General features: G+C 42.8%; 1 protein-coding gene across 2 annotated transcripts in view; it reads right to left on the bottom strand.

Annotated features, from left to right (window-relative positions):
• Positions 1–11294, bottom strand: part of LOC120055559 (hypoxanthine-guanine phosphoribosyltransferase-like) — a 45756-nt gene extending 34462 nt beyond the window's left edge. Inside the window, exons 1-4 of one of the 2 annotated variants that reach the window (XM_039003433.1) lie at positions 11268–11294; positions 6752–6858; positions 4277–4460; positions 3914–3979 (exon numbers count right to left, since the gene is read on the bottom strand). In XM_039003433.1, the coding sequence (XP_038859361.1) occupies positions 3914–3979; positions 4277–4460; positions 6752–6858; positions 11268–11294 (384 nt within the window). Of the gene's footprint in view, positions 1–3913; positions 3980–4276; positions 4461–6751; positions 6859–7057; positions 7109–11267 lie in introns of those variants that run through there. The other variant, XM_039003432.1, reaches the window with a different exon arrangement.
• Positions 11295–19183: the final 7889 nt, after the last annotated feature.

The following is a 19183-nucleotide window of genomic DNA, read 5'->3' as shown; positions in this document are numbered from 1 at the left end:
CTTCACAGTAGAGTCATCAGACAAATTTCTATTGACTGTTGACATCTAGTGGAAGCCGTAGGAAGTGAAAACTCATCCATATCTCGCTGTAATTTCAATGGAAGCTTGGATGAAAATCTACCAGCCTCAGAAAAAATCCAAACAGGAAGTGGAACTTCTCAGGTTTTTGCCTGCCATATGAGTTCTGTTATACTCAGACATAATTCAAACAGTTTTAGAAACTTCAGAGTGTTTTCTATCCAATACTAATAATAAAGCAACTATGACTGAGGAGCAGGCCATTTACTCTGGGCACCTCTGTGCACCTTTCATCCAAGCTACTCAATACTGCCCCTGCAGCCATAAGAAGTTAAGGATGCTTATTTCCATATTTGAGTTTATCCTGCATAGAGGAGATATCTAAGGTTCGTCTTCGAGGGCATAGCCTACGAATATCTCACCTTATCAGACGGTCTGTTCCCTTGCCCCACGGACATTCACAAAGTGTGCCGAAGCCGCCCTAGCACTCCTACGGGAGAGAGGCGAAGGGCGTACAGTGAACGGCGTATGGTCAGAATCTATAAGTACAGCCCATAACAACGTTCTCGAGCTCTACACTGTGTTACTAGCCCTCAGGCACTTCCGTCCATTTCTACAGGGCCAACATGTCCTGGTCAGGTCAGACAATAAGTCTATGGTGGCTTATATCAACAGCCAAGGACGAATGCGCTCTAATCAACAACACTCTCTGGCGAGAGAAATCTTGCTATGGAGCAGATAAGATCTGTTTGTCTCAGAGCAACGCATGTGCCAGGCAGACTAAACTCAGGTGAGGATTTACTGTCGTGGTGGAACCCCCAACCAGGGGAGTGGCAAATTTATCCCGGAGATGTCGAGGTGGTGTAGTGGCATTATGGCAGGGCTTCCGTTGATCTTAACGCATCGCAGGACAACGCGCACTGTCGCTTGTTCTTCGCGATGAGAGATCACAACGCTCCTCTAAGTGTGGACGCGCTGGCCCACAAGTGGCTATACGTGCTTCTGTACACTTTCCCTCCAGTGGGCCTGATCCCCCCCCCTACTCTGGAGAGAGTGAGAGCAAATGGTCTACCCCTAATCCTGATAGCACCGCATTGGCCCGGGAAGCCATGGCAGAGAATGTCCTCTCCTGTATGCGCCAAGCACAGGCCGAAATAAACTCAGCAAAAAAAGAAACGTCCCTTTTTCAGGACCATGTCTTTCAAAGATAATTCGTAAAAATCCAAATAACTTCACAGATCTTCATTGTAAAGGGTTTAAACACTGTTTCCCATGCTTGTTCAATGAACCATAAACAATTAATGAACATGCAGCTGTGGAACGGTCGTAAAGACACTAACAGCTTAGAGACGGTAGGCAATTAAGGCTGGACTGAGGGCTTTTAGGCCTGTTGTAAGATAGGTCATCACCAGACATCACCGGCAACAACATCGCCTATGGGCACAAACCCATCGTCGCTGGACCAGACAGGACTGGCAAAAAGTGCTCTTCACTGACGAATTGCGGTTTTGTGTCACCAGGGGTGATGGTCGGATTCGTGTTTATTGTCGAAGGAATGAGCGTTACACTGAGGCTTGTACTCTGGAGCGGGAGCGATTTGGAGGTGGAGGGTCCGTCATGGTCTGGGGCGGTGTGTCACAGCATCATCAGACTGAGCTTGTTGTCATTGCTGGCAATCTCAATGCTGTGCATTACAGGGAAGACATCATCCTCTCTCATGTGGTACCCTTCCTGCAGGCTCATCCTGACATGACCCTCCAGTATGACAATGCCACCAGCCATACTACTCGTTCTGTGCGTGATTTCCTGCAAGACAGGAATGTCAGTGTTCTGCCATGGCCAGCGAAGAGCCCGGATCTCGTTCCCATTGAGCACATCTGGGAGCTTTTGGATCAGAGGGTGAGGGCTAGGGCCAATCCCCCCAGAAATGTCCGGGAACTTGCAGGTGCCTTGGTGGAAGAGTTGGGTAACATCTCACAGCAAAAACTGGCAAATCGGGTGCAGTCCATGAGGAGGAGATGCATTACAGTACTTAATGCAGCTGGTGGCCACACCAGATATTGACTGTTACTTTTGGTTTTGATCCCCCCTTTGTTCAGGGACACATTATTCCATTTCTGTTAGTCACATGTCTGTGGAACTTGTTCAGTTTATGTCTTAGTTGTTGAATATTGTTATTTCATACAAATATTTACACATGTTAAGTTTGTTGAAAATACACGCAGTTGACAGTGCGAGGACGTTTCTTTTTTTGCTGAGTTTATATACACACACTACCGTTGAAAAGTTTGGGGTCACTTAGAAATGTTCTTGTTTTTCATGAAAACATACATTAAATAAGTTGCAAGATGAATAGGAAATATAGTCAAAACGTTGACAAGGTTATAAACATTATTTTTTATTGAAATAATAATTGTGTCCTTCAAACTTTGCTTTCATCAAAGATACCTCCATTTGCAGCCTTTCAGACCTTTGGCATTCTAGTTGATAATTTGTTGAGGTAATCTGAAGAGATTTCACCCCATGCTTCCTAAAGCACCTCCCAGAAGTTGGATTGGCTTGATGGGCACTTCTTACGTACCATACGGTCAAGCTGCTCCCACAACAGATCAATAGGTTTGAGATCCGGGGACTGTGCTGACCACTCCATTATAGACAGAATAGCAGCTGACTGCTTCTTCCCTAAATAGTTATTTCATAGTTTGGAGCTGTGCTCTGGGTCATTGTCCTGTTGTAGGAGGAAATTGGCTCCAATTAAGCGCTGTCCACAGGGTATGTCATGGTGTTGCAAAATGGAGTGATGGCCTGACTTCTTCAAGATCCCTTTTACCCTGTACAAATCTCCCACTTTACCACCACCAAAGCACCCCAGACCATCACATTGCCTCCACCATGCTTGACAGATGGCGTCAAGCACTCCTCCAGCATCTTTTCATTTTTTCTGCATCTCACGAATGTTCTTCTTTGTGATCCGAAACACCTCAAACTTCGATTCGTCTGTCCATAACACTTTTTTCCAATCATCCTCTGTCCAGTGTCTGTGTTCTTTTTCCCATCTTAACCTTTTCTTTTTATTGGCCAGTCTGATATGGCTTTTTCTTTGCAACTCTGCCTAGAAGGCCAGCATCCCAGAGTCACCTCTTCACTGTTGACGTTGAGACTGGTGTTTTGCAGGTACTATTTAATGAAGCTGCCAGTTGAGGACTCTGTTTCTCAAACTAGACACTCTAATGTACTTGTCCTCTTGCTCAGTTGTGCACCGGGGCCTCCCACTCCTCTTTCTATTCTGGTTAGAGCCAGTTTGCGCTGTTCTGTGAAGGGAGTAGTACACAGCGTTGTACCAGATCTTCAGTTTCTTGGCAATTTCTTGCATTGAATAGCCTTTATTTCTTAGGACAAGAATAGACTGACGAGTTTCAGAAGAAAGTTATTTGTTTCTGGCCATTTTGAGCCTGTAATCGAACCCACAAATGCTGATGCTCCAGATACTCAACTAGTCTAAAGGCCAGTTTTATTGCTTTTTTAATCAGAACAACAGTTTTCAGCTGTACTAACATAATTGCAAAAGGGTTTTCTAATGATTAAGTAGCCTTTAAAAATGATAAACTTGGATTAGCTAACACAACGTGCCATTGGAACATAGGAATGATGGTTGCTGATAATGGGCCTGTGTACGCCTATGTAGATATTCCATTAAAATCAGCCGTTTCCAGCTACAATTGTAATTTACAACATTAACAATGTCTACACTGTATTTCTGGTCAATTTGATGTTATTTTAATGGACCAAAAAAATTCATTTTCTTTCAAAACAAGGACATTTCGAAGTGACCCCAAACTTTTGAACAGTAGTATGTATATATGTTATACTTCTTGTGTACAGCAGGGCTACTTACCTTTCCAGTCAGGAAAGAGAGGTCTTCAGCTCCAACGATGTGGAGATCCTCTGTGGACTGATCATTCTACAAGAAAGGGAAAGATTTGGTCAAGTTTGGTCTAAAAGCTTACAGTAATATAGAACATTAATAATACTGTCATAACATAAAAAGTATATTAATGCCAGCTGTAAATGACAACAGCCATGACTGAAGCCCATACCAGGCATACAAGGACCGGAGAAAGAAACACTACAATTCAAGCTGTGACAATTTTACCTCAAGAAAAATATATCTGATTTCACAGGGTCATGGATTGGATTGCATCATGGAGGAATTTTCCACTTGTCCAGCATAAAAAAAAAGTGTTATTTAGGTCCTTACCACATAACTTTTGAGGCGGATGAAGTTGACACTCATGGGCAGAGTGTGGTCTGAGTTACGACTCAGTGCTTTGATCCTCTCCACCAAGTCAGCACAGAACTGGTACCCGGCTTTCAGAACACATAGCACCACAATGTCATGGTCCCCCAGGTCACCCATTATGTTACGTGCAAGCCGCTCTGTCCTGCAACACAAGTATGAGAAGGAAAGGAGTAAAGCCTGTCGCATGCTTTCCAGTCAAAACAGTTTTATGACAATTCTGTGACGTTTTTGTTCATTTTGATGGTCGGCAGGTTTTTATCCGGCTCTTCGAGCACATTTTTTTTTTTTTCTTGGAGCAAGTCGGTAGTTCGGTAGCCGAAGTCTACAACCCTTCATCTGTGATTGGTCAACAGTACTACTCCTAGTAGGAGTGGGAAATACGGTTAGGATTCTTCAATGAAGTGTTTGTTGTCATTCAACGAGACATGCACATTTTTTCACTTAAGAAATACTTTACGAAACATCTTAGTTAGATGTAAAATTGTGTGACTCACATGCTGACCAAACAGCCTTGGCGAGTGCGTCCGCATTTTGACTTTGTCTATCCCCACCAGGCGCGTTCATGACATGCAGGTTAAAATACCAAAACCAACTGTGAACCAACTATATTCATTTGGGGTCAGGTCGAAACACACATGAAACCTTTCATTGACATTTAGCTTGCTTGCTGCTGCTTGCTAATTTGGGAGATAAAAATTGGATTGTTATTTTACCTGAGATGCATATGGTCCTTTTTTTTGCTGGATCTTTGTAGAATTTTGACCCATTTTGAGTCACAAAATCATGTGTGCTCTACTTATAGAACCAAGTTCTATTTTAGCATAGTTTATTTTAGTGACTGGCTACGCATACGCCCGTTGAGACGCGCAACAGTTTGTATGAAATTATTGAATAACATGTATGTGTACATTTATTTTGCAATGCGGGTGGTTTGGTCAGCATGTAAGGGTGTTTTTAGATATAGTTCTCTTTAAAAGAACCGATCTCAGTCCTCTTTAAAGTGAACTCCGGGGTAAAAAAAAGCAAAATAACTAAGTTCTCTATGTCTTCACACTGCCCTTGCCTTTGAATGAGGACTCAACTCTTTTGCCAGTTCAGTTCACCTATTTTGTGATCCGAGTCCTCTTTGCATTCACATTGCTAGGTTTATAAAGTAATCAAGATCTTTTTCCAACATTCACTCAATGCACTCTGGGTTTTTACAAAGTGCCGGTCAAGCCATTCCATCAGTACGAGTTATCAGAAAGCTATATATACACACCTACTTACATTTTGGAAGTGAATAGATTGCATTTAGTTAAAAGATGAGAGATAATAATTGTAATCAGAAGATACTAATAATATTTACATGTCAATAGTAACAGAATAAATAGCATAAGAATAACTATAGATTAAATAATTCTGTAATTGAAAACTGTACACCCAATTTAGGCTACTGCCCCTTTAAGAGCTAGAATCGATTTTGTACCCTGTTGTAATTCTCACCAAATATGTTGTCTTCTCACACGTCTTCAAACCCCACAAGTGAATAAACAGCTTATAAAGCTGTCTTAGATTATAGTTCACATATTGCAAACAAATAATTTGAACTAAAAACTGAATCTCTGGCCTCCCGAGTGTCGCAGCGGTTTAAGGCACTGCATCGCAGTGCTTGAGGCGGCACTACAGACCCGGGTTCGATCCCAGGCGGTGTCACAGCCGGCCGTGACCGGGAGACGCGCGAGGCGGCGCCAATTGGCCCATTTGGCTTTTTTCTTTTTCCGAGCGAAGGTCTTTTAACCTTTTACTGCAGTGGGCTAAATCAGGGACAGAGTGTTTCTTGGTAGTCTTAAACAAATGTACTTTGAAACAGAAATATACATATGGTTATAGACTTTTAAAAAAGAAGACACCTGTACCATGTCAGATATAGAGTTTAAATGTATTAAATTTTGAGTTTGTATCCCAATATTACACTTTATATACATCTCAGAAGACTGAAATATAACAAAACCGTATGACATAGAAACACTTTTTTCTGCGGGTAATATGAATAATCTTCCACCCATGAGACCACTAGAGGGCGATTTGGTAATTTGACTGCAGGAAAGGATTTTAAGTGATTATGCGAGTCACAGACATTCAAGTCACAGACATTCAAGTCGACTAGCCGACTTCTGCTAGGAGCAAACCGAACTTAGTATGCAGGCGCCTTTCCTCAATCCAATCTCTCACCAAGCTGCCCTCCATCTCTATATGCTGTAGGTAGGCTATTGGCTTTGCATTCTCACACACTCTGATAACATCCCGATAATGGATTTTAATTACTTCCCTTTGAGGAGTGGGTGACTGATAGTCTTGTAGTTTCCCAATGTCAGTGATCACACAGAAAAAAATATGCAAGTGAATTGGTATATAGGCCTAACGTTACTGCATTCATGCTATATAGTTTACCTGTCCATGATGACACCATGTGGGATGTAAACACACTCTAGATCTCCAGAATAGTGTTTTGGATAGTTAAAAAGCTCTAAACTGTAACCTGGCCAGTCATCGTTGATCTAGGATGGAAAATATAGTATTCATTACAAATATTATTTACATACCGTTTAAGTTCCATGCATGCAAGAACACAGTAGACTACAACTTTAGCTACTTTGTTGCACATGAGGTTTACACATCATGCACTCATTTTATGTCGACCTCTATCACATCAGTTCGGTAGGCTATCACTTTCCCAACCAATTTCATTGTAATTACCACAATTCCTCCGTCTTTTCCGCAAGTTTGAATGGTCAAATCGTCTGCCATGTTGTTTTCTGGAACCCGAACTAGTTTTCAGAGCCGCAGTAGTCACAAGTCAGTCGCAGATCGTGGCGGAGTGTCGAATCACGAGGGAGGAGGAGCGCCACTTTGAAAGAATGTTCTCTTCTCGCCTAAACAAGCAATGCGTGAAATTGCCTGCAAACACAAAGTTGAATTTTGGCGGTAGGAATGTGAGACTATATCCCCATAAAAATATAATTGTCAACTTTACAAGATGCTGGTAGTGCTCCCCTGAAGCATGCTACTAAGATAAAAATACATGCAAGAGATGCTCGCGCACGTGTGATATACAGTTGAAGTCGGAAGTTTACATACACCTTAGCCAAATACAAATACTAAGTTTTTCACAATTCCCGACAAAGACAATACAAAGGGGGAATATAGCATGTATGTCAACTGTTCTATGGAGGGAGGTGTGTGTGACTGCATAAGAATGGGACTTTGAGGGAGGGTGAATATGTGTAGGAGGGCGGTAGAGAATATGTTGTATGTGAATGAAGTCGATGTAAGGATGGGTGTAAATGAGTCGAAAAAGGGAGGGCGGGAAAAGACGGGAGGTTTTGACACGTTTGGCTTGGGTGGGCAAGGATGGGAGGTTGACCAGCTTGGCTTGGGTGGGCAAAAAAAAAGAAATTGAATATTTAAAGAGGAGCTGGGTTGGAGAGGTCTATGCTGCCACTTAATGTAGTAACCGCAGAGGTGTAGGCATCCTGATAAATAAGAATACACCCTTTTCCCTTACATCCCAGCACACTGACCAAGAAGGACGTTTTTCTAATTTTGAATTGTATCCTACATGGGGAAAAATACACATTGATTTCATTGTATATCCCCCCAGGGGCAAAAGTGGTGTTTTTACAGTTGAAGTCGGGAAGTTTACATACACCTTAGCCAAATACATTTAAATTCAGTTTTTCACAATTCCTGAAATTTAATCTTAGTAAAAATTCCTTGTCTTAGGTCAGTTAGGATCACCACTTTATTTTAAGAATGTGAAATGTCAGAATAATAGTAGAGGGAATGACTTATTTCAGCTTGTATTTATTTCATCACATTCCCAGTGGGTCAGAAGTTTACATACACTCAATTAGTATTTGGTAGCATTGCCTTTAAATTGTTTAACTTGGGTCAAACGTTTAGGGTAGCCTTCCACAAGCTTCCCACAATAAGTTGGGTGAATTTTGGCCCATTCCTCCTGACGGAGCTGGTGTAACTGAGTCAGATTTTTAGGCCTCCTTGCTCACACACGCTTTTTCAGTTCTGCCCACAAATTTTCTATAGGATTGAGGTCAGGGCTTTGTGATGGCCACTCCAATACCTTGACTTTGTTGTCCTTAAGCCATTTTGCCACAACGTTGGAAGTATGCTTGGGGTCGTTGTCCATTTAGAAGACCATTTGCGACCAAGCTTTAACTTCCTGACTGGTGTCTTGAGATGTTGCTTCAATATATCCACATAATTTTCCCTCCTCATGATGCCATTTATTTTGTGAAGTGCACCAGTCCCTCCTGCAGCAAAGCACCCCCACAACATGATGCTGCCACACCCATGCTTCACAGTTGAGATGGTGTTCTTTGGCTTGCAAACCTCTCCCCTTTTCCTCCAAACATAACGGTGGTCATTATGGGCAAACAGTTCTATTTTTGTTTCATCAGACCAGAGGACCTTTCTCCAAAAAGTATGATCTTTGTCCCCATGTGCAGTTGCAAATCGTAGTCTGGCTTTTTTATGGCGGTTTTGGAGCAGTTGCTTCTTCCTTGCTGAGCGGCAGTTCAGGTTATGGCGATATAGGACTCGTTTTACTGTGGATATAGATACTTTAGTATCGGTTTCCTTCAGCATCTTCACTTGATCATTTTCTGTTGTTCTGGGATTGATTTGCACTTTTCGCACCAAAGTTCGTTCATCTCTAGGAGACAGAACTTTCTTTCCTTCCTGAACGGTATGACGGCTGCGTGGTCCCATGGTGTTTATACTTGCGTACTATTGTTTGTACAGATGAACATGGTACCTTCAGGCGTTTGGAAATTGCTCCCAAGGATGAACCAGACTTGTGGAGGTCTACAATGTTTTTTCTGAGGTCTTGGCTGATTTCTTTTGATTTTCCCATGATGTCAATCAAAGAGGCACTGAGTTTGAAGGTCGGCCTTGAAATACATCAACAGGTACACCTCCAATTGACTCAAATTATGTCAATTAGCCTATCAGAAGCTTCTAAAGCCATGACTTAATTTTCTGGAATTTTCCAAGCTGTTTAAAGGCACAGTCAATTTAGTGTATGTAAACTTCTGACCCACTGGAATTGTAATACAGTGAATTGTAAGTGAAATAGTCTGTCTGTAAACAATTGTTGTAAAAAATTACTTGTGTCATACACAAAGTAGATGTCCTAAACGACTTGCCAAAACTATAGTTGTTAACAAGAAATTTGTTGAGTGGTTGAAAAACGAGTTTTAGTGACTAAGTGTATGTAAACTTCCGACTTCAACTGTATTTCTGAATGCACTACCAGTGCTTTGAAAAGCTGATGTAATTATACTCTCCTTTGGATATATTGTCTCACATTCCTACCGCCAAAATGAACAGCTGCATGGTAAAGTACGTTAAAATATAATCGTATGGAACATTCTGGCTTGTAGAGGTCATGAGAGGAAACTTTCCTGATTCAAGCTGCCCAATGTGAAATTCTATCCAATTCAATGCCGGGTTTCCAGGCAATGCATGAAACACCTTGTAATGGATGAAACCCCTATCCAAGCGTTAGAGAAAGTCATAGGTAAATACGTGCATGGATACACTTTTAAAAGATCACAAAAGTAAAACATTTCTTTAAATCATGTATAAATAGTCCATCTAATTGCTCGTATTTCAACCTTCAAAATCAGTCTAAACTCCCATGTGAATTTTTCTCATTATACTGAGGGAAGTGGATTAACGTTGCCATCTTGTGGTATGAATTTGTTTTTGCATAGAGCTACTGATGTGGTGGTGAGTACATCCATGTAGTATATCCATTCACCACAAGAGAGACTTCTGTTAAAGGATTAAGGGCCACTCCCCACACACACAGACGCACACCACACTGCGGTGCAGGCCTCTGCTTAGAGGTCCACTGGCCCCACACATGTACCAAACACTATTGTTCCACTGAAACATTTAACCATATAAGTTCATGTAATAAGGTGGATGCTTATATTTGTCCTATTTCACACACATACAAGTGCATATTATATGCATGTGTGAATTGGAAATTAGTTTTTTGTATATCCCAACTTCCTCTGAGAGGTCATGGCCAGATTCTTGATTGGCTGCATCACTGTTTGGTACGGCAACTGCAAGGCACCCAACCGGAAGTCACTACAGAGCGTGGTGAGTAGGGCCCAGTACATCACTGGGGCTGAGCTCCCTGCCATCCCAACCTGGTCTCAGAGCATTTCGTATTATTCTGTAGGATAATCTGAGAGACTCTATTTAGCCTATGTTATGTTTTTATGGTATGTATTAATTTGTGGATATCCATCACCCATTTTGTATGATATTTTACGAATTGCAATTTATATTATATGTTACGAATTTGAAAAATGTACAATATGTTACGAATTTGCCAAACGTACAATATGTTATAAATGTGTACAAAAACGTATGATATGTTACGAATTCTAGCTAGGTGGCTAATGTTAGCTAGCATGCAAATGTTAGCTAGGCTAGGGTTTAGGGTTAAGTTTATGAGTTAGGTTAAAGGGTTAAGGCTAGGGTTAGGGTTAGTTAAAAGGGTTAAGGTTAGGGAAAGGGTTAGCTGAACATGCTAAGTAGTTGCAAAGTAGCTAAAAGTAGTAATAAGTAGTTAGCTAACATGTTAGGGTTAGCTAACATACTAAGTAGGCGGTGTCAGAGGAAGGCCCAAAAAATCGTCAAAGTCTCCAGCCACCCAAGCCATAGGCTGTTCTCTCTGCTACTTCATTTTAAGCGGTACCAGTGCACCAAGTCTGGAACCAACAGGACCCTGAACAGCTTCTACCTCCAAGCCATAAGACTGTTAAACAAGTCTGCTAAATAGTTAATCAAATGGCTAACCGGACTACCGACATTCACCCACACACAACATGAGCACACACGCATACTGATGTCACACACACACTCACACACGTACGCTGCTGCTACTGCTCCACATACACCGCTGCTACAGCTTAGTCTATTATCTATCCTGTTGCCTAGTCACTTTACTCCTACCTACAGTATATGTACATAGCTACCTCAATTACCTCATACCCCTGTACATCAACTCGGTACTGGTACTCCCTGTATTAAGTATATACATGTTCTTTTTACTCTTTATTGTTATTCGTTATTCACTGTGTATTTATTCCTCGTGTCACTATTTCTATTTTTATTTGTATTATTATTGTCTTTGTCTTTAACTCTTTCTGATGCATGTGACAAATAACATTTGATTTGATTCGTCCATGTGAGTTCAGTTCTTAAATATGGAAATAATGAGTTTTGACATTCATTGCAGGCCATTGTCATTGAATGTCCTGAATTAAAGGATAAGGTTGTTGTGGTACATTAAACATTTGGAAGTGTCAGCAAGCTGTCAAGTATGGTTCTGTGGAATGGACATCAGACTTTGATCATGTCACAAACCGTATACCATAGTATGAACATCAAATGATGGGCAATGCTCTCCTTTAGTTTTCAGCATTCTAATTTAGCCTGAGCTGTGAGGGATCAAGGTTTGGACACTGATCAAGTATGTGTGGTCAAATCGTTTTGATGCTGTCTCTGCTCTGAGAGAAAGGGTTTTGTTTCCTCACAGCCCTGGGGCCGGTGGGCAGTCCAGTGCTGGCATTTCACCATCGCTCAGCAGTCAAGCCTAGTGTCCATCTATTCTACAGCCCTCTCTGCCCAATATCCCTTTCTCCCCCACCATCATACACTATATTTAGGTAATTTTGAATATGTAGCAGTTGTGAAAGTAATTCTGCCAGACATGCCACTGTCCAGCCAAATAATGTCAATGTCGTTGTTGGTAGTATAGGGGTGAAACCCAACAACGACGTGGCCAATCCGGCTCCGCTGCCTGTTTCATTCAGATCTCATTTCAAGGTACGAGACAATAAGAGGAGGTGATTGGGTTCTTGGAGGACCTACATACAGTATTAGAAATAATACCCTGCACATGTTAGTAAGCACGCACACACACACACACACACACACACACACACACACACACACACACACACACACACACACACACACACACACACACACACACACACACACACACACACACACACACACACACACACACACACTGGTCAAGTCTTGTTTGTCCACCCTTTTTTATGTGAAAGGGTCCCACAAGACATAACTTGTGAGATGTTGCAGTCCTCCATCTGCCAGTCCTTATCCAATCAACCCTGTGGAGAGAAGAAACTCCTCACAATCTTTAAACCACCACACCATAGTACTGGTATGCATAGCACAGACATCTCCATAGCCATGGTTTTTATTGTATTTTTCAATATGTCCAATTCAGATAAACTATGTGAAATATCACTACTTTGGATGGCAATGGCCTGCTTCCCTCTCTGTGAAGAAGGACATACCAGACCTTACCAGGGAAGTTCTCTGAAGAGCACATCTGGCCAGACACTTTGTACCGTGGCCCTGTTTATTTCTACTGAAAGAGCTGTGGAAATGTCAGATAACATGTGGTAAAGGGGGACCATTGGTTTGTCTAAACGTTGTGGGGATTTTATTGACACAATAGCTCTTGGAAGACACTGAAATTGAATGTGCTTCATGTGAAGTGTAACCAAACACTCCAGGATTCAACATTTCCATAACCAAAGGGCATTTTAGCATATAAACTGTGAGAGCCAAAACCCTTCACAATGCTCTCCTTCTCAGATGTGACTCCTATGATCATATGCAGTGCATTCGGAAGCTATTCAGACCCCTTGACTTATTCCACATTTTGTTACGTTACAGCCTTATTCTATAATTAATTAAATTGTTGTTTTTCACCCTGAAGAAGGCACAGTGATGCCGAAACGTTGGTGATTTACCCAATAAATGACTGGGAGTTTATATATGGAGTGTGCGACTCTCTTTATTTTTATAGCTTATAGTTTATTCGCCGTTAGTCAGCACCTCCACATGAAATCATTTTCTCTGGGTGTGCGCCAGTTCATGTTTTTTATTCAACCTCATCAATCGACACACAATACCCCTTGATGACAAAGCAAAAACAGGTTTGTAGAATTCTTTTGTAATTTATAAACATTTAAAAAAGGAAATATCACATTTACATAGGCATTCAGACCCTTTACTCAGTACTTTGCTGAAGCACCTTTGGCAGCGATTACAGCCTTAATGTTCAAGAAATGTTTTGGTACCCTTCCCCAGATCTGTGCCTTGACACAATCCTGTCTCGGAGCCCTACGGGAAATTCCTTTGACCTCATGGCTTAGTTTTTGCTTTGACATGCACTGTTAACTGTGGGACCTTATATTGACAAGTGTGTACCTTTCCAAATCATGTCCAATTAATTGAATTTACCACAGGTGGACTCAAATCAAGTTGTAGAATCATCTCAAGGATGATCAATGGAAACAGGATGCACTTGAGCTCAATTTCGAGTCTCATAGCAAGTGTTTGAATACTTATGTACAGTAAATAAGGTTATTTCAGTTTTTTATTTGTAATACATTTGCAAACATTTCTAAAACCTGTTTTCACTTTGTCATTATGGGGTATTGTGTGTAGATTGATGAGGAAAATGTTTTATTTAATAAATCTTTTCCATTAATATTTTTCTTACTTTTACCCATTTTTCTCCCCAACTTCGTGGTATCCAATTGGTAGTGACAGTCTTGTCTCATCGCTGCAACTCCCGTACGGACTCGGGAGAGGCGAAGGTCGAGAGCCGTGCGTCCTCCGAAACACAACACAACCAAGTCGCACTGCTTCTTGATACAATGCTCGCTTAACCCAGAAGTCAGCCACACCAATGTGTCGGAGGAAACACTGTACACCTGGCGACCGTGTCAGCGTGCATGCGCCCGGCCCGCCACAGGAGTCGCTAGAGCACGATGGGACAAGGACATCCCTGCCGGCCAAACCCTCCCTAACCCGGACGACGCTGGGCCAATTGTGCCGGTTGCGACAGAGCCTGGACTCGAACCAGGATCGCTAGTGACACAGCTAGCACTGCATTGCAGTGCCTTAGACCACTGCGCTACTCTGGAGTATTTAATACATTTTAGAATAAGGCTGTAACGTAACAAAATAGGGAAAAAGTCAAGGGTTCTGAATACTTTCACGAATGCACTGTACTTCCAAAAAAAAATTTCAACTGGTACCGGGGGTCCTTCAGATGAGTCTTGTGAGGCCTGTGGGCATGTACAGTACCAGTCAAAGTTTGGACACACCTATTAATTCAAGGGTTTTTCTTCTATCTACATTGTAGAATAATAGTGAAGACCTCAAAACTATGAAATAACACACATGTAGTAACCAAAGATTCTTCAAAGTAGCCACCCGTTGCCTTGATGACAGCATTGTACACTCTTGCAATTCCCTCAACCAGCTTCATGAGGTAGTCACCTGGAATGCATTTCAATTAACAGGTGTTCCTTGTTAAGTTAATTTGTGCAATTTCTTTCCTTCTTAATGTGTTTGACCCAATCAGTTGTGTTGTGACAAGGTAGGGGTGGTATACAGAAGACACCCCTATTTGGTAAAAGAACAAGTCCATATTATGGCAAGAACAGCTCAAATAAGCAAACAGAAATGACAGTCCATCATTACTTTAAGACATGAAGGTCAGTCAATACGGAACATTTCAGTTGCAAAAACCATCAAACGTTATGATGAAACTGGCTCTCATGAGGACCGCAACAGGAAAGGAAGACCCAGAGTTACCTCTGCTGCAGAGGATCATTTCATTACAGTTAAGTGCACCTCGGATTGCAGCCCAAATAAATGCTTCACAGAGTTCAAGTAACAGACACATCTCAACATCAACTGTTCAGAGAAGAATGAATCAGGTGTGAATCAGGCCTTCATTGTTGAATTGTTGCAAATATACCACTACTAAAGGACACCAATACGAAGAAGAGACTTGCTTGGGCCAAGAAACACGAGCAATGGACATTAGACCGGTGGAAATCTGTCCTTTGGTCTAATGAGTCCAAATTTGAGATTTTTGGTTCCAACCCCCGCGTCTTTGTGAGTGGTGTGGTGGTGCTTTGCTTGTGACACTGTCAGTCATTTATTTAGAATTCAAGGGACACTTAACCAGCATGGCTACCACAGCATTTTGCAGCGATATGCCATCCCATTCGGTTTGAGCTTAGTGGGAGAATCATTTGTTTTTCAACATGACAATGACCCAACACACCTCCAGGCCGTGTAAAGGCTATTTGACCAAGAAGGAGAGTGATGGAGTGCTGCATCAGATGACCTGGCCTCCACAATCACCCGGCCTCAACTCAATTGAGATTGTTTGGGATGAGTTGGACCGCAGAGGGAAGGAAAATCAGGCAAAAAGTGCTCAGCATATGTGGAACTCCTTCAAGATTGTTGGAAAAGCATTCTAGGTGAAGCTAGTTGAGAGAATGCCAAGAGTGTGCAAAGCTGTCATCAAAGCAAAGGGTGGCTACTTTGAAGAATCTCAAATATAAAATATATTTTGATTTGTTTAACACTTTTTTGGTTACTACATGATTCCATATGTGTTATTTCATAGTTTTGATGTCTTCACTATTATTCTACAATGTAGAAATTAGTAAAAAATTAAGAAAAACCCTTGAATGAGTAGGTGTAGAGTAGGTGTGTCAGTGGAGGATGCCTGGTTATTATTCTTATAAAGTGCTTTCATCACCATCTTAAATAAGCTTGCCCCATTCAAAAAATGTAGAACCAGGAACAGATATAGCCCTTGGTTCACTCCAGACCTGACCGCCCTTGACCAGCACAAAAACATCCTGTGGCGTACTGCATTAGCATCGAATAGCCCCCGCGATATGCAACTGTTCAGGGAAGTTAGGAACCAATATACACAGGGAGATAGGAAAGCAAAGGTTAGCTTTTTCAAACACAAATTTGCATCCTGTAGCACAAATTACAAAAAGTTCTGGGGCACTGTGAAGTCCATTGAGAATAAGAGCACCTCCTCCCAGCTGCCCACTGCACAGAGGCTAGGAAACACTGTCACCACCGATAAATCCACGATAATTGAGAATTTCAATAAGCATTTTTCTATGGCTGGCCATGCTTTCCACCTGGCTATCCCTACCCCAGTCAACAGCCCTGCACCCCCCACAGAAACTTGCCCAAGCCTCCCCCATTTAGGAATCCAAGATGGCGTAGCAGTGTAGACGTGTTTTGTTTCGTCCTCTCGTGTACGTTTGTATTTTTCGTATTTCTTGTATATATTGTAATTTTTTTTTCTATCTCTTTTCGATTTTTAATTCGATTATACCTTCTGGTAACCTACCTCACCCAATGTGATACGGAATCGCTATTATTTTTTAACTTTGGAACACATTCAAGAACCCCCAGTAGCTAACCAGCTAATCAGCTACAATCTATTTAGTCATTTTAGCCGCTGCTAGCAGCTTTTACCTTCTGCACAGACACCAGCCCTGTTATTAGCCTGGATATTACTCACCAATTTACCAGCATCGGACTGTCTCTCCACAACAACGCCGGATTCCTGCCGTAATCCCTGAGCCACTACTTCTGATCCTCACAGCTAGCTTGCAGCTAGCACCACTGCCACGAAGCTAGCACCAGTTAGCAAACACAATTCTACAATACCTCTTTCGCCATCGCCATCCGGCTTGGATTCTCTGTCGACACGACCACGTCTGGTCTGCAGACGAATACCCCATCCGCTGTGCCCTCAACCGGCCTCCGTCTGAGCAGACCCCCTCCGTCTGAGCAGACCACCCCCCGGGCTACTAACTTTAAACGCCGCGTGCTAGCGTAGTGGCGGCTTCCCTGCTCCATCTACGGCTGCCCCCTGGACACTATGATCACTTGGCTACATAGCTGATGCCTGCCGGACTGTCCATTAATTCACGGTACTCCATTCTGTTTATTTGTATTTTATCTGTCGGCTCTGTGTTTTAACTCAGGCTCTGTGTGTAGTTAATCCGACCCTCTCTGCCTAGTCGTCGCCATTTTTACCTGCTGTTGCTGTGTTAGCTGACTAGCTGCTGTTATCTCACCTGTTGTTTTAGCTAGCTCTCCCAATCAAGACCTGCAATCACTTTATGCCTTACTGTATGTCTCTCTCAAATATCAATATGCCTTGTATACTGTTGTTCAGGCTAGTTATCATTGTTTTGGTTTGCAATGGACCCCGTAGTTCCACTCTCCGTACCTCTGATACCTCTTTTGTCCCACCTCCCACACATGCGGTGACCTCACCCATTGAGACCAGCATGTCCAGAGATACAACCTCTCTTATCATCACCCAGTGCCTGGGCTTGCCTCCGCTGTACCCGTGCCCCACCATACCCCTGTCTGCACATTATGCCCAGAATCTATTCTACCACGCCCATAAATCTGCTCCTTTTATTCCTTGTCCCCAACGCTCTAGGCGACCAGTTTTGATAGCCTTTAGCCGCACCCTCATCCTACTACTCCTCTGTTCCTCGGGTGATGTGGAGGTAAACCCAGGCCCTGCATGTCCCCAGGCACCCTCATTTGTTGACTTCTGTGATCGAAAAAGCCTTGGCCTCATGCATGTCAACATCAGAAGCCTCCTCCCTAAGTTTGTCTTACTCACCGCTTTAGCACACTCTGCCAACCCTGATGTCCTTGCCGTGTCTGAATCCTGGCTTAGGAAGGCCACCAAAAATTCTGAGATTTCCATACCCAACTATAACACTTTCCGTCAAGATAGAACTGCCAAAGGGGGAGGAGTTGCAATCTACTGCAGAGATAGCCTGCAAAGTTCTGTCATACTTTCCAGGTCTATGCCCAAACAGTTCGAACTTCTAATTTTAAAAATTAATCTCTCCAGAAATAAGTCTCTCACTGTTGCCGCCTGCTACCGACCCCCCTCAGCTCCCAGCTGTGCCCTGGACACCATCTGTGAATTGATCACTCCCCATCTAGCTTCAGAGTTTGTTCTGTTAGGTGACCTAAACTGGGATATGCTTAACACCCCGGCAGTCCTACAATCTAAGCTAGATGCCCTCAATCTCACACAAATCATCAAGGAACCCACCAGGTACAACCCTAAATCCGTAAACATGGGCACCCTAATAGACATTATCCTGACCAACTTGCCCTCCAAATACACCTCTGCTGTCTTCAATCAAGATCTCAGCGATCACTGCCTCATTGCCTGTATCCGCTACGGGTCCGCGGTCAAACGACCACCCCTCATCACTGTCAAACGCTCCCTAAAACACTTCTGCGAGCAGGCCTTTCTAATCGACCTGGCCCGGGTACCCTGGAAGGATATTGACCTCATCCCGTCAGTTGAGGATGCCTGGTCATTCTTTAAAAGTTACTTCCACACCATATTAGACAAGCATGCTCCGTTCAAAAAATGCAGAACTAAGAACAGATATAGCCCTTGGTTCACTCCAGACCTGACTGCCCTCGACCAGCACAAAAACATCCTGTGGCGAACTGCAATAGCATCGAAGAGCCCCCGCGATATGCAACTGTTCAGGGAAGTCAGGAACCAATACACGCAGTCAGTCAGGAAAGCAAAGGCCAGCTTTTTCAAGCAGAAATTTGCATCCTGTAGCTCTAACTCCAAAAAGTTCTGGGATACTGTAAAGTCCATGGAGAACAAGAGCACCTCCTCCCAGCTGCCCACTGCACTGAGGCTAGGTAACACGGTCACCACCGATAAATCCGTGATAATCGAAAACTTCAACAAGCATTTCTCAACGGCTGGCCATGCCTTCCTCCTGGCGACTCCAACCTTGGCCAACAGCCCCGCCCCCCCCCCGCTGCTACTCGCCCAAGCCTCCCCAGCTTCTCCTTTACCCAAATCCAGATAGCAGATGTTCTGAAAGAGCTGCA

The sequence above is a fragment of the Salvelinus namaycush genome, chromosome 11 (genome assembly GCF_016432855.1).
Source record: "Salvelinus namaycush isolate Seneca chromosome 11, SaNama_1.0, whole genome shotgun sequence".
NCBI classification, from domain to species: Eukaryota; Metazoa; Chordata; class Actinopteri; order Salmoniformes; family Salmonidae; genus Salvelinus; species Salvelinus namaycush.
The sequence above is the reverse complement of the archived record's forward strand: the minus strand, read 5'-3'. Positions and strand labels throughout refer to the sequence as shown.